At 41.4% G+C, this 14,773-nt stretch overlaps 1 protein-coding gene across 4 annotated transcripts in view; it reads left to right on the top strand.

Annotated features, from left to right (window-relative positions):
- The window catches only part of ntm (neurotrimin), a 467,218-nt gene that overhangs the window by 288,711 nt on the left and 163,734 nt on the right, over nucleotides 1–14,773 (top strand). For 3 of the 4 annotated variants that reach the window (XM_014197609.3, XM_014197608.3, XM_014197604.3), the window contains exon 1: nucleotides 13,404–14,138. In XM_014197609.3, the coding sequence (XP_014053084.1) occupies nucleotides 13,966–14,138 (173 nt within the window). In that variant the 5' untranslated portion in view covers nucleotides 13,404–13,965. Of the gene's footprint in view, nucleotides 1–13,403; nucleotides 14,139–14,773 lie in introns of those variants that run through there. The other variant, XM_014197606.3, reaches the window with a different exon arrangement.

Raw genomic sequence — 14,773 nt, 5'->3', positions numbered from 1 at the left:
GAATTCCCAAGGTGAAATAGTTCTGAAAGCTTTACTGCTGCATAGGCAGTGCAGTTATGTGACTTCCTTGTGCTATTGCTAAGGGAGTATAAAGACAACCACTGGTCTTCGATGGTAATATCCATCCAGTCAGATTCCAATTTCATATTTCACCCCATCCAGAAATATACTGTGCAGCAGTCAAACACTATCCTATTGTGGCCACAGAGCAGATCAAAGGCCACATATGATTACCTCTCATGGATTAACCAATAGATTAGACTAGAGCCTTGAGTCATGGCAGTGACAAATACCACCATCTCTTCACCCTTGGAGAGAGCAAGAGAAAGGAAGTGAGAAAAAGAAAGCATGGGAGAGAGAAAGAGAAGGCAATCCAGTTGAGGAAATTGAGGGGGGGATGTGGGAAGCAGGTAAATCAAAGGGGGTTGTGTGGATTTCCTAAACCAAACAAGTTGTTCCAAGCGGTGTGTAATTCACCCACAGATGATGGGTTTTACAGCCCTTTTGCCTGTACTCTATCCAGCGGGATCTGTAAATCTGTCAACAAGAGAGTCAATTCCATTCCCTCTCTCTGTAATCTCATTTGCCTGCGGTGCCAATGGTGCATCAAATGCCGCTGACTTCTTCTCCGGTGGCGGATTACCAAGCGAGATGCCTTGGCGCTGGCTGCTGTCGCCACCCCGACGAAGCCTGGGAGTAAATCCCACCTGTCCCACATGAGCCGCTCCATCAACCACCAAAAATCCATTATCCTGGAATGTTTTAAGGGCCTAATGGAGTCCTTATCTTTATTTTGCACTGGGAAATATTTAATTACACGCCGTAGTAAAAGTTCCCTGGTTATCGTCACCCCCACATTTACATATCTATGCATTTCGAGGCTGAATGAAAACGTTTTGTTAAAACAGGCGTTGACTCAAGCCGATGTGTTTTCACAGTACCGGTGGCTGCCAATCATTGTGCTTGTTCTTTGCACGTGTCATTTCGCGTCGCAGCCAACCTTTGAACACACAAGTTCCTATCGACAAGATAATGGAAAATAACAAGCATGTGAATGTCGCTTATTTCTGGCAGGGTACTTTGTTAGACCCCATGGTGGATCTTTTGTGTGTCCCCTGTCCCCGTGGTGTTACATTTCTTGAAAAACATTGATTGTTTTGAAGGAAAAAAGAAACAATTGATACTGTGTGCTAGGATATACAGTGGTGTAAAAGGGCGATTCAACGATCAAGCAGTATAGACTTTCTCATTGTGTCCCTCTCCACACGGAAATTCCGTAACAAGACTTTTCCCACAATCCCTTGGTTTTAATGTTTTTGTACTTCCTTTCACATGTCAGAGAAGCACCAACAGCCTAGAGTCAGTATCCCTTCAACAAGGAGAGTACAAATGAAGCACCATAATTACTAGTCACTAGCCAGAGAGAGGACTCAAAAGCAGCAATGTGTTTGGTTTTTAATTTGTACTGGAAGCATAACTAACATAACACATCTATTTAAGAAGATGCTGTGAATTCAATAGCAGGCTCATTACAGCATAAACACTTGCCTCTATGGTGGAGGGGTCTCCATGGTGATTAGCGGGAGAATTGAAGTGGGGGTGTTAGTTTCCCCACAAAATGGCAACATGGTAATTCAGTGTCCTTCAAGTCAGGGTCTCAGATTTTGGTAAAAAAAAAAAAAGAAATGACAATTATAGATCATTTTGCAGAATTGGTGAGATAGAGGGGAAAATGTTGACACACATTGGTTTAGAGCATGAGGACCTATGGTTTTCTAACTGTGGGGGTACGCTTAAGTAACTACCACCTCATCTTAGATATTTGGGTCTTATCAACTGACCAGTAAAGCAGTCCATACTTACATCCCGGTCTTTCAGAAAAGGTGTACAGGCCTTTTAGTTCAGTCCACTACTGGATTGGCTTCTTTTTTCCTTCAGACCACTGTCACGTTCCCTAACGACAAACATAACATTCACTCAAAAGAAAAGGGAACTAAAGGAATCATTGACAACCAAACCAGGACAGAAAGAGTTTCAAAACAGGTTCTGAAAGTTGGCAAAGCAACTGCAAAAGGGATCTAAATGACACCCACCATGGATACCCACTGGATTTTCTTCAGAAAATACAAACTAAAGGAAAAACCAACACAAACTCAGAATAGGGCATTCCAAAGAATATGGACCAAACTAAACAGGGGAACCACCAGCGTCAGGCTACCTACAGTGGCCACGCTCTACCACACACCTCAGCTACTATGAGTTGTAGGTCTCCCAACATCTCTTCTCCAACTGATGTACTGGGCCAGCAGGTCTTAAATACCCGCTGGGCCAGCACAGGTGAAAGACATCCTGACTAACGAGGTGACTCCAATCAGTGTGTGCAACACATAAACAGGACATATGCGTCCAAAACCAACCTTGAACTGGAGAGCAAAAAAAAGCCTGTAACACTACCGATAGAGCTCATTGGGAGTATTTTTATAAACCCACTGTGTTATTATTCCAGATAAAGAAAGAAACAGCCAGGGACCAATAGCATTAAATGAAAAGCACATTAAAGATGATTGACTAATCAAGGTCGGGACTTGAATAATATAACACAGTGAACCAGATGGCGCTGCACAGACACTTTTCTATTTTATAAACTCCAACGCAAGATGCTTAGCCCATTAATTACAATGTCACTGGTGAGCGATGTCAGAAATGTTTCCTCTTCAAAATGTCTTATGACTGTTCTCCATATTCATTGGAGCTGATTATGTAAGGCCTACACATGTTACATGAGTAAGTCAGCGTTTCCCAAACTTTGTCTTGGGAACCCCAAGACATGCATGTTCCCCCCCCCCCCCCCTAGCACTACACAACTGATTCAAATAATCAAACCTTGATGACGAGTTTGAATCACCTATGTAGCACTAGGGCAAAACATGAACCCCTTGGGGTCCCCAGGATCAAAACAGTGCAGCACTATTAGAAATTGTATTTTATGTAAAAAAAAAATTGGTTTTAACAAAACGTTACCAAACTCTGTGTCTTTGCTAGTCAGAGTGAAATGAACTAGGCGTGAAAGCGGCTAAAGCTACCCTTTATCCATCATTATGGGTTCATGATGGTACATCATGGTACATCATTAGTGACAGAGAAGATTTCTCCCGACAGAGGGAAATCTCACGGAAGAAGACCGTTATGTCCATGGTAAGAATAAAACCCCATAACAAATAGCCATGCGCACAGTCCTGTCTCAAGCTGACACCTATACAATGATCTACTGGGCCAGTGACCACCAGTAGGTACTGTAGGCTACAGGTTTGCAAGAGCCTACTTGAATTGAGATATTCTCGCAAAACAAGGACTGCACTTGATTTTAAACAATGGCTTCACTGTCTAACCATTAAATTGTGGGATATGTGAAAACCCTTCTCCCAGACTTGGTGAGGTCAGTGTGAACAATCTCATGCCGGATCCTTCCCCCACCCGAGCCCCGTCCCTTCAGGCACTGCACCCAGTTGAAGGCAGATGAAAGGGTTCATGGTCACCTCCCTGGATGACCTTCTAGACCAGACAGCAAGTGCCTTCCTGTTGACATGCCAGTTGCTCATCCTGGTGCTAGAGGAGGATGGGACAGTGGTGGAGTCTGAGGGCTTCTTCCAGTCCCTATCTGCCAACACTCAGCTCTTGGTCCTCCAGAAGGGAGAGATATGGTGTCTAACCATCAAAGCGACTCTTTATGAAATCTACACACTGTCATACGACATCCAATGCACGAGGGCCAAGGATATCTTGAAAATGTCTTCTGTGTTGCCCGACGTATTTGGCGAGAGTGCCAGGGTAGTTGCTTCTGTGTGGTTCCTCATACATACTGCAGTACATTGGGGATGATGAATACTAGGGCATGACCAAAGTCCAAGGCCCTGTTTGAGCTCTTTAAATTGCACCAGGTGACACCAAAGTGTCCAGGGCCTCTTGAACGCCATTTTTCTTCCTTTATGAAATGCATGTGGACCTTGTTACTGTCTGGTTTAGTTGAGCCATTGCACATCTATGTAAAACAATGTTGATGATACACATCAAATAAAAGCACTGCCCTGCTGGAGGAGGATGTAAATACAATATATACTAATTTTTACTTTGGGGAACAAATCCCAACGCGCATGTATCTCTAGTTGGGATTTGGCCCACATGATGTGACCATGTACGATTGTTGATTTTAAAGTCTGTTTAAAAAAACTAATCTGGTTGGTCTCTGTAGCAAAAGATCAGTGTTCTTAAACTATCCCTTGAACACTGGATGTCCTCATTGTGTCATTGTATGTTTCTAAAATGTGGGGGTTAGTGTGAGTAGGCGAAAAGCATGACTGAAATGTTGCTTGGATTGACTTGAGATGGTGACTCTTTTACTGGTTCCATTCTCCATCGGTGGAATGGCAATCTACTGGGGTGAATCTCAAGTCTTTCCTTGATTCCTCGCATCCTCTCTATGCACCTTATTGGGCCGCATTGGAGGAGAAGATCACCTCAGATCTTCTCCTACAATGAGTTTTGGGAGTCGAGAGAGGATGCGGTGGGATGCGAGGAATCGAGGAAAGACTTTAGGGCGGCAGGTACCCTGGCAGTTAAGAACATTTGGCCAGTAACCGAAAGGTCGATGGTTGGGGTCCTCGAGCCAACTAGGTGAAGAATCTTTCTATGTGTCCTGGAGCAAGGCACTTAACTCTAATTGCTCCTGTAAGTCTCTCTTGATAAGAGCTTCCGCTAAATGACTAAAATGTAAATGTATTGCAAAAGCCCTTAGAACAGCAAAACATGTTTATTAAAGTGCGATCGTCGAGGGAAACAAACCTTAGAAGCGGAGCAGCAGGGCTTTTAAAACAGCTGTTGTGTCGCTGGGTTTAGCTCGCTCTCAAGTGCTGTGGTAAATAATCACACACAACACCCCCATCAACATACATGCTCCTCACAACTCAACTCACAATTCTCATTAATCCTCCCCTTAGCCCCCAGTATAAATCTCCTATTGCCTCTTAGACTCGATTAAAGATGCAACGATAAAGACCATTTTCTTGTCAGCGCATTGGCAACTAGATTTGGCCTAGGCCCAAGTGTGAATAGATTCAAAACAGTTCCAGGCTACATCTTTCTTCTTTTCCTTTTTTTTGTGGTGATGATATGATGATACACTCTGTTGACTTCTCTTGCCAGAGACATACAGCCCTGCAGTGTTTAGTGTTTCCAGAGATAGTATGCTCCCTATAGCATGATATACAGAGTGCAGCTATTCTCTTTTCCCACACAACTCTCTCGCCAGATTAAAGACAGATTAAAAATAAGAAGGCACTTTAACTCCCGCCTAACCTGTGGTCGGGGAGAATGCATGTTCATCTCTCGAAAAGGAGTTTGTGCTTAGACTGCCCAATACCTCCACTGCCCCCACACTGTGGCTGAATATGTGTCACTGCAAAGTGCACTTAACCTGCCTACCGGAGTCAGGGAGCCATTACCAAGGGGTGATAAAGAGGGGTCCATCGGCATCAATCTTTTTATTAGAAAGTAATGGTCACTTCCACTTCGAAGATGTCCACCGGCCCCCCTGAGCTAAAGGGCCTTCTCTCTTGTCGATTGCTTGATCCCCTCCTATGATTGAGATCTGGGAGATCACTCATCCCTGTAGGGAGGAGGTACACCATCACATTCCGATTCCCGAGCCACTTGGAATCCCTCTGCTATGCAATAACCACCGTCTTCTTTAACAGACTCCTCTCGGCGACCGACGACTCTTCTGCCGTTTTTCACGTCTTGTTTGTTTACTCTTAATTATTGTTTTTCTTCAGGAGCTCAAACCCCCAGACGAGCATATCGCGGTCATGCACCTCCTGGCTGCGCCAAATGCAATTCCAGCTATTCCACACCCTGGGAAAACTCACATTTGCTTTATTGTCTTTTTACAACTTTCTCATGGGATCCAATTAGATAGTGAGCAGACTTCTTCACTCCGGGAGAAATATTAGCGATCAATGTATCGGGGATGGTTCCACATTAAACTGTGTGGCTATTATAAGGCATAGGATCCTATCTGGATTACTTAGGATCTAAAAACTCTCCGGAGAGGGGAGGAAGGGTGCACAACAATCTGTAAATTACCAGTCTCAATTACTGTCTTCACCCTGTTCTCTTGAACCTGTATTCTGATATTTCCAAGTTGTTTTGTAATCATGACCAAGACCTGATTACCCATAGTTCCCTAGTGGACAAACACAATCTTAAAGATGGAGGCATCTGGTGCCCATCAGGAGGGTGTCAGAGAGCAGAACTGCTGAGGTGCTCGTTTAACACCTGATCATGCTCGATTTCGTGCACATCTGCCATCCATAATTCGACAAAGCATGAAAGATGCAATCAACGATGGCTCCTATCTAGGGCAACGCTGGTAAACGTATTCTACAGTATATTAGTCTATTCAGGTAAGATTAGTGTTGTTCCCTTTCTGTCAATTACAGTGAAGTAGAAAAAAGGTGAAATGTAAAGTTCAGTGGGGTTAGTCTTGTTGATCCGAAAAAGATTGATGACACCTAATTGTCAGCACATTGTCACAATTAATAAGCACACAGGGGGGCATATCTTGTAGTGTGAACTCAGCTAGAAAATAACGTTCTAAGAACCATGTGTTTCTTAGAGCTTGGTGAGAGCGTGGTTGTCCTGTGATTATTTTGCATACAACCTTCCCACAATGTTCTGGGAATGGTGTAGGATAGCCAGCTAGCACATAACATTCTGAGAACCATATGTTTCTTAGGTGGGAATTTCAGTACTTCAGCATAACGTTTTCTGCAGGTTTCCTCATGGTTCTATTTAAAGTCATGTTCTCAGAACATTAAAAAAACTTTCCATAAAAACCACAAGAAAACATTAGTAACGTTTTAAGGACATTCTAAGAATGTTATTGAAAAACATTTACATTCCGTTCTCAGTATCAACAAAACGCACTCTAACTCCTATCTTTGTAGCAGTGCTTGTTTCCTTTTGAAATGGGGTCTGTTTGAATAAACTAAAATGAACAGCTTTGTATGAGTTAAGAAACATGGCATGCTAGCTCCATCCTGGTGGTGCAGTGGACTAATTCCATGGATAGAGAACAGAAGATCATAGGTTTGAATCTTGCTGATGCTGTGCCGCAATAAATAAAATAAAAATGTGTTTGCATGAATAATGTCTAAGCAAATTAATTTCCATGTGTCCTATCTGTGCTTGGAGTTCAAAAGAGTTAACCTAAGCTAACAGTGTTATTAAAAGTCCTATTGAAACATGTTCTCAGAATGTCTAATAACAAATAGTTTCCGTTCTCAGAACGTTAATAAAACCTCCCACGAAAACTTTCAGAGAACCATAGTAAAACATTCTCAGAACCTCCCTGCACGCTATAATGTAGGTTCCCAGAACAGGCAACATTTTCACTTCCAGTCTCAGAACGTTTAAAAGACGTTCAGTTTTACCAGTCAGAAAATATATGGCTTCATTTCCAGAACCATTGCAAACCAAAAATGTATGCTCCTACAACTACAACTATCCATTGTACCAAACCCACATTGTGATTTCCCTTGATCTGCAATTGATTGAATTCATTATTAGGGCCTTAGTCTATAACTTCTATAACATTCTATAATTGTCTTTAACATCACTTGTTATATAAGTCAGCATTATTGATGTGAGAATTGCTACATCCGTCACAGTATTTTTTATGTATGGAGTGCAAATGAAGTGCTAAATCCTACAGTGTCAGTGTTGTTAACCTTATACGTCACCCAAGACCCCAGCAAAAATTGGCTTTTCATTAATCTGACTTTCATGTATCTGCATGTCCAGCCCTTCTATTTATCTTCACAATGAAGTGTTTTACTATTTTCTTTTTAGGACAACCAAGGCTACAAATAGAAAACAAAACAATCTGACATAAATAGATGCATTTATGAGTTTTATTGACAAATGTGAATAAAAAACGATGTCAGCCAAAGCAAAAACCTGATAAAAATGAATTTATATGAAAGCTGTAAGTACAGATTGTTTGCTCACTGAGAAACGAATATCCAACTAGTCAGTGACAACTGTGTGGAGTTCAGAGTTTGTGACAACATCTATGTGAGCTTATAGATTTTGTGTGTGCATGTTTGTGAGAGTCTCAGCTTTTAATAGTTTGTAGCTCAACATTCAAACGTCATAATTCTTTTGTAAAAATCCCAGACCCCGAGCCCCTTCGGGATCCATCGTTGTCTCACAAACGCTGCTCTAGCTCAGTCCCTGTTAATCACACAGACTGGTACCAATGGATGCAGAAGAAATAGCTGAATCCAATGGTATAACCTAGAAGTCTGTAGCTCAAAGTGAGAGCAAACATCTGCTGTTAATGCTCATTTGCAACAGCAAGCATCTCTGAAATGGGGAGGCCATTTAGCAGTGTATATTGGTAAATCTGCCATTCAGCGAAGATTGAAATATACTTGAATCACCTCGTCTCTTGTTTAGTGATGCGATATTAGCGGTGCATTTAGCCTTTTTATACTGTAACTCAACCAATATAAAATATAGATATCATTCCTAATTTAAGATCACCCTCTGTAACGTTCTATTTTTTTGTCTTCTTGAGACAAACGATATAGTCAGGCAACACTGAAAATAGTTAGATTAAAAAAAGCTATAGTGCATTCGGAAAGTATTCAAACCCCTTGACTTTTTCCACATTTTGTTACATTACAGTCTTATTCTGAAATGGATTAAATAAAAAATAATCCTCATCAATCTACACACAACACCCCATAATGTCAAAGCGAAAACAGGTTTTTAGAAATGTTTGCAAATGTAAAAAAAAAAATGATACCTTATTTACATAAGTATTCAGACACTTTGCTATGAGACTCGAAATTGGGCTCAGGTGAATCCTGTTTCCATTGCTCATTCTTGAGATGTTTCTACAACTTGATTGGAGTCCACCTGTGGTAAAATGCAATTGATTGGATATGATTCACACACCTGTCTATATAAGGTCCCACAGTTGACAGTGCATGTCAGAGCAAAAACCAAGCCATGAGGTGGAAGGAATTGTCCGTAGAGGTCTGAGACAGGATTGTGTCAAGGCGCAGATCTGGGGAAGGATACCAAAAAATGTCTGCAGCATTGAAGGTTCCCAAGAACACAGTGGCCTCCATCATTCTTTAATGGAAGAAGTTTGGAACCAACAAGACTTCCTAGAGCTGGCCGCTCGGACAAACTTAGCAATCGGGGGAGAAGTATTTTGGTCAGGGAGGTGACCAAGAACCTGATGGTCACGCTGACAGAGCTCCAGAGTTTCTCTGTGGAGATAGGAGAACCTTCCAGAAGGACAACCATCTCTGCAGCACTCCACTAATTAGGCCTTTAAAGTGGAGCCACTCCTCCTCTGAAGCCACTCCTCAGTAAAAGGCACATGACAGCCCACTTTGAGTTTGCCAAAGGGCAGCTAAAGGACTCTGACCATGAGAAACAAGATTCTCTGGTCTGATGAAAACAAGACGGAACTCTTTGGCCTGAATTTCAAGCGTCACGTCTGGAGGAATCCTGGCACCGTCCTTACGGTGAAGCATGATGGTGGCAGCATCATGCTCCAGGGATGTTTTTTAGCGGCAGGGACTGGGAGACTAGTCAGGATTGATGGAAAAATGAACGGAGCATAGTACAGAGAGATCCTTGATGAAAACCTGCTCCAGAGCACTCAGGACCTCAGACTGGATCAAAGGTTCACCTTCCAACTTGACAACGGCCCTAAGCACACAGCCAAGACAATGCAGGAGTGGCTTCGGGACAAGTCTCTGAACGTCATTGAGTGGACCAGCCAGAGCCCGGACTTGAACCCGATCGAACATCTCTGGAGAGACTTGAAAATAGCTGTGCAGCGATGTTCCCCATCCAACCTGACAGAGCTTGAGAGGATCTGCAGAGAACAATGGGAGAAACTCTTCAAATACAGGTGCGCCAAGCTTGTAGCATCATACCCAAGAAGACTCGAGGCTGTAATCGCTGCCAAAGGTGCTTCAACAAAGTACTATGTAAAGGGTCTGAATACTTATGTAAATATGAAATTTACATTTTGCAAAAAATTCTAACAAGCAGTTTTTGCTTTGTCATTATGGAGTATTGTGTGTAGATTGATGAAGGGAAAAAAACTATTTAATGAATTTCAGAATAAGGCTGTAATGTAACAAAATGTAGAAAAAGTCAAGGGGTCTGAATACTTTCCGAATGTGCTGTATATTCTCTGATCTATTAACTTTTAACATATCGTGCCATAGTGCTCTCTTAAGTGTAGGTCTGCTCAAAATGGACAACAGAAGTTCAAGCAAAGTGCTATTTCAAATGGCATGCCCTTTAAATGTAAGATCCACACACACTGCTGTGATCTGGTGTCTGCCATTAAGGCTGAGAGTATTTTGATATTGCTCTTTGTAACCTGCTGCTCTCTTGTTTGTGATTAAAGCGCAGGGACAGTGGGTGTAATTAGCAAGCATCATCAGCCTGGCTAATGGCCATGGAGGAACTTCCCCTTTTATGACTGGGTCCAGACAGAATTACAGCCGAGCAGCACTTAGCCGCAACATAAATTACTTGACATGAACTGTGACAGATTGTGCATATGCATGCCTTTTGTGGGGGACCTAAATTAGGTTATATTAAGCACTATGCAATTCATTGTTCACTGAGTTTCAATGACACCGATGACAGATACGGTACTGTATGTGGCAATTATGTCTGCCTGTATCACAAAGGATAATTTCTACTTCAGTGAACAATTTGGGTTATAAACATATAAGCTCACACAGCTTTTATGAAATGGCAGAAAATAAATGTTTTGACTTACTTGTAGGTAGGACTGATATCTGCAAGAAATACTGTAAGAAAGTTGCAATGCCTTTACTTGGAACTGGAACTGACAGCATTTGAACTACTTTGAAGATATGGAACAAACAGACGACAATAATAATAATAATCATAATATCAGTCAAAAATATACCATTTCCAGTTTATGCTACAAAACCAATTTTAGAAGAGATTTTAAAAATAGGTTATATTTGACTCAACATTCCATGATTAATGGGTGGCAGGTAGCCTAGTGGTTAAGAGTGTTGGAGTAACTGAAAGGTTGCTGTTTCGAATCCCCAAGCTGTTTCAGTTTCAATGACTGAATATTTTGGACAAAAACTGACAAATGTAACTAACGCTGGGAATGTAAACACAATCAAACTAGCAAAGTCATCATTTGGCTAATAGGCTAGTGGATATATTTATGTAACAAGCTAAAAACATGGAGCCTAACATTAGCTGGATAGATAGCTAGCTGCTAGGAGGATGTCATGTCATGTCATTGGAGGAGTGGGTGAGTGAGTAACTTTCGCCTCATATCGTTTTTTTGGTGGCTACACACAGCTAGAGTTGCAGGTGTCATTTGGTTAACTAGCAAGAAATGTGAATCGCTTTGCTAGCTAGCTATGCTGAATGACCTTTATCCAGTTAGCATATCTCTTGCGTTCGCAAATTCACTCTGGCTAGCTATCTACTCAGATTTCAGAGCACTCTTGTCTGAGTGTGACAACTGATACATTTATGAACACGCAAAACTCGCTGAATATGACTAGTGTCAGTAAACGTAGGCAAAAAAAGTCATCGTTAGTCATGAACGCTCTATATAACATGTAAACATCCTAACCAAATCTGCTAGCGTGAGTAAAATGCTCAGCGAGGTGTTCTCTCATTTGTGTCTGGAAGTAGCTAGCTAGCAAGCTAGACAACTTTAGCCAGTTAGCTTGGGTGCTTGGTTGGGACAACACATGCATTGGCAGGCAAGCTGCAGAAGGACGAGCAGGCCGTTCTCCATCGTTTATCAGTGCAATTTTGACAGCCAACTAGCTGAAAAAGTTTGAGAGGGTTTATCTAATTTTCCTTTGTTAGCTTTTAGTTCATCTTGCTCTGGTTAGCATTAGTTGTTGATCTTGTTGTTGATGTGCCTATAGGGAAAGATAGTCTATATTTGTATTGTTGTTTGATCAATAGGAATGTAAAGTTCCCAAATGTAAGAGAACTTCCATGGTATTTAGCTACTCTACATATTTGCTGTAATCCATTCAAGTGTATTTTGTGTCCTTTGTCAAATGCTTTCTAATGATATAAAGTTGCGCTTTTGCAACTGCTTGTAAACACACAGCCCAGTTGAAAGTGAATGATGGCATGACCTTGTGGCAAATGGCTTGTTTGCATATAGTCCTACTGTACCTCTGATTGGTTATGGTGCACCGCTCTGCGTAGACTTTAAAGTGTATGGGAGAGTCTTTCACTAAGATAACTGCCAATTTTGAGTTATGATTTTATACACTTTTTTAACTATTGACTTTGAGACTTTTTAAGTGACAGCTTAAAGATATGCCCTTCACACTAATTTAAACTTTGGCTGCACACATGATCTTTAGGAATACCAACCTCAGTGTGGAAATATATATAAAACACAGGGAAACCACGTTTTTTACTACACTGGGCCATGGCATAAGTCATAGCAAAATGTGTATAATTGCAGGAAATCAGTTTAAAACAGTCAAATGTTCTCTCCACTCCATTGCAAAATAGGTAAAATTGCAGGAAATTAGCTGTAAAACTGAAGAAGAAAAATAATCTCTGCCCCATGGCAAAATTAGTAGGATTGCATGATGTTTTTTGTACAAAATTGCACAAGTTAAAATTGCATTAACTGGGGGGGGGGCAACTAGAATGTTTTGCTGGAGATACCCCCCAACCAAATCTTGTTTAGGGCCCCCAAAGGGCTAGGGCCAGCACTGTGGCTTGCATAGGCTATATAACTGCACTGCAAGTAGATGATTTACACATTTAATAGCCTGGAGTGTGAACATGGATGCTATGAGTCAAGGGCGGTATATTTAGTCCACGTGTCTTTATCCACACCACCAAAACACTTGAGTCATACCCACCAATTTCACGTGTTAAAGGTCTGAACAATATATTACGCAAACTGTAGGCAGTCTATAGCATCTGCACTGGTGATTTTATTCGGCTTTCTGAGCAAAAAAAAACATGTACGTTTTATTTTAAATGTTTTATTGTTGGACATAAAAGACTATAAAAACATCAGCTCCAAGTGATTTTACATTTTGGAGATATGTTTCAAAGTATTCCCACGCATATTAGCGTGATACGGTATATGTGATCGTATACAAAATGTAAGCAATGCTTGAAATGATAATGTTTTAGTCAAATCGTATAAATGTTTGGGCTTCTTGCGGTCAATTTGCAAGCAATAAACTATTTGTAATTATTTTCTGATCCCCTGAAAATATCGTCCCGCTGCTGAATCTAGTTGATGATCCCTGACCTAGAGCACGTATAGCGACGATGAGGGGACGGTGTAGAATGTTGATAGAATAATCACTAAAACTCGTGTAGCCTAGATCCAATCCCAAGAAAATCCGCATCTGTTGGAACGAGAATCACGCATTTGTCTTGTTTTTGCGCTCTTCTGCGCATTTGGCACCGGTGGTTAAAGTTTTATCACGTAATCTCAAACGAAGTATCTGATTTGTGTTTGCTCTGCGTGCTGTCCACAACTGCGACCGTTAATTTTCCGTGAATGTGAAAGTACAAGCGTGTACTGTCATCATCAATAAACAGCTGGACCATTCGGAAAGGAAGAGCACATATTTCCATTCTGCGAGCTACAGAACAGAATAGAACAGCCTGCACATATTTCTGTTGAGTGCGCAGTAGGGATAGCTATACTCCTGCATATGCTATGCTGCACCTGGAAAGAAGATTTGGATTACCAGATGAACTGTAGGCTATTAACTAACCCGCACTCGCTCCACCGGACAAAATACGCATTTGCCTTTTAAATCAACGGACGCTTTGTGTGTCTCGACAAGCAGTGGGATTTATAAACCGAAGATGGGTGTTTGTGGATACTTTGTCGTGTCTTGGAAGTGCCTGGTGGTTCTGTCATTCAGGCTGCTGTTTCTTGTCCCCCCAGGTTTGCCTGTCCACAGTCAAGGGGATTCCCAAACCGATAATAAAGTAATGGACAATATTACCGTCAGGCAAGGCGAGACCGTCTTTCTCAGGTAAAACCCTTTCTAATTATTCATACTGTCACTGGTTGCGAATGGTTTAAAAAAGTAATTACGTTGCTTTGACAATTGAAATTACAGGAAAAGTGTTTGTCAGGTTAAATTATACGATTCAAACTGTATGGTAATTTCCACGTCATGTGCATTTTGTCATTGAGGGGGATTCCAGAGGATTAGCCTATACCAGACTATGAAGCAATAGTCCCAGCAGTTAAAATTAACTCCAAATGATTGTTGTGTAACGTGTGAACTAAGGTGCTTATGGTGGTGGAAGAAGACTATTGATATGGTCCACAAGCTACGGAGCATCACAGGGATGTAAACATGCTATTGGGGGAAAAATTGTTGAATCAAGTTGTTTCCACGTAATTTCAACCAAACAATTCCATGTGATGACGTTGAATCAACGTGAAAAACGGATTTGCAAAAAGTCATCACTAAGGGAATTTCGTCTTTTTCACCCAACTTTTAACCTAAATCAAATGACAGGGTTTAATTCACGTTAGTTGACAACTCAACAAAATCTAAATCAAAACTAGTCACTGAACTGATGTCTGTGCCCAGTGGGATGGGATATGAACTGGACTATAATAGACACTGGGGAGTGCAGTTATATTTTGCACATTAAC

The sequence above is a fragment of the Salmo salar genome, chromosome 04, assembly GCF_965601325.2.
Source record: "Salmo salar chromosome 04, fSalSal1, whole genome shotgun sequence".
Lineage (NCBI taxonomy): Eukaryota > Metazoa > Chordata > Actinopteri > Salmoniformes > Salmonidae > Salmo > Salmo salar.
Note: the sequence above shows the minus strand (reverse complement) of the source record. Positions and strands in the feature narration are given on the sequence as shown.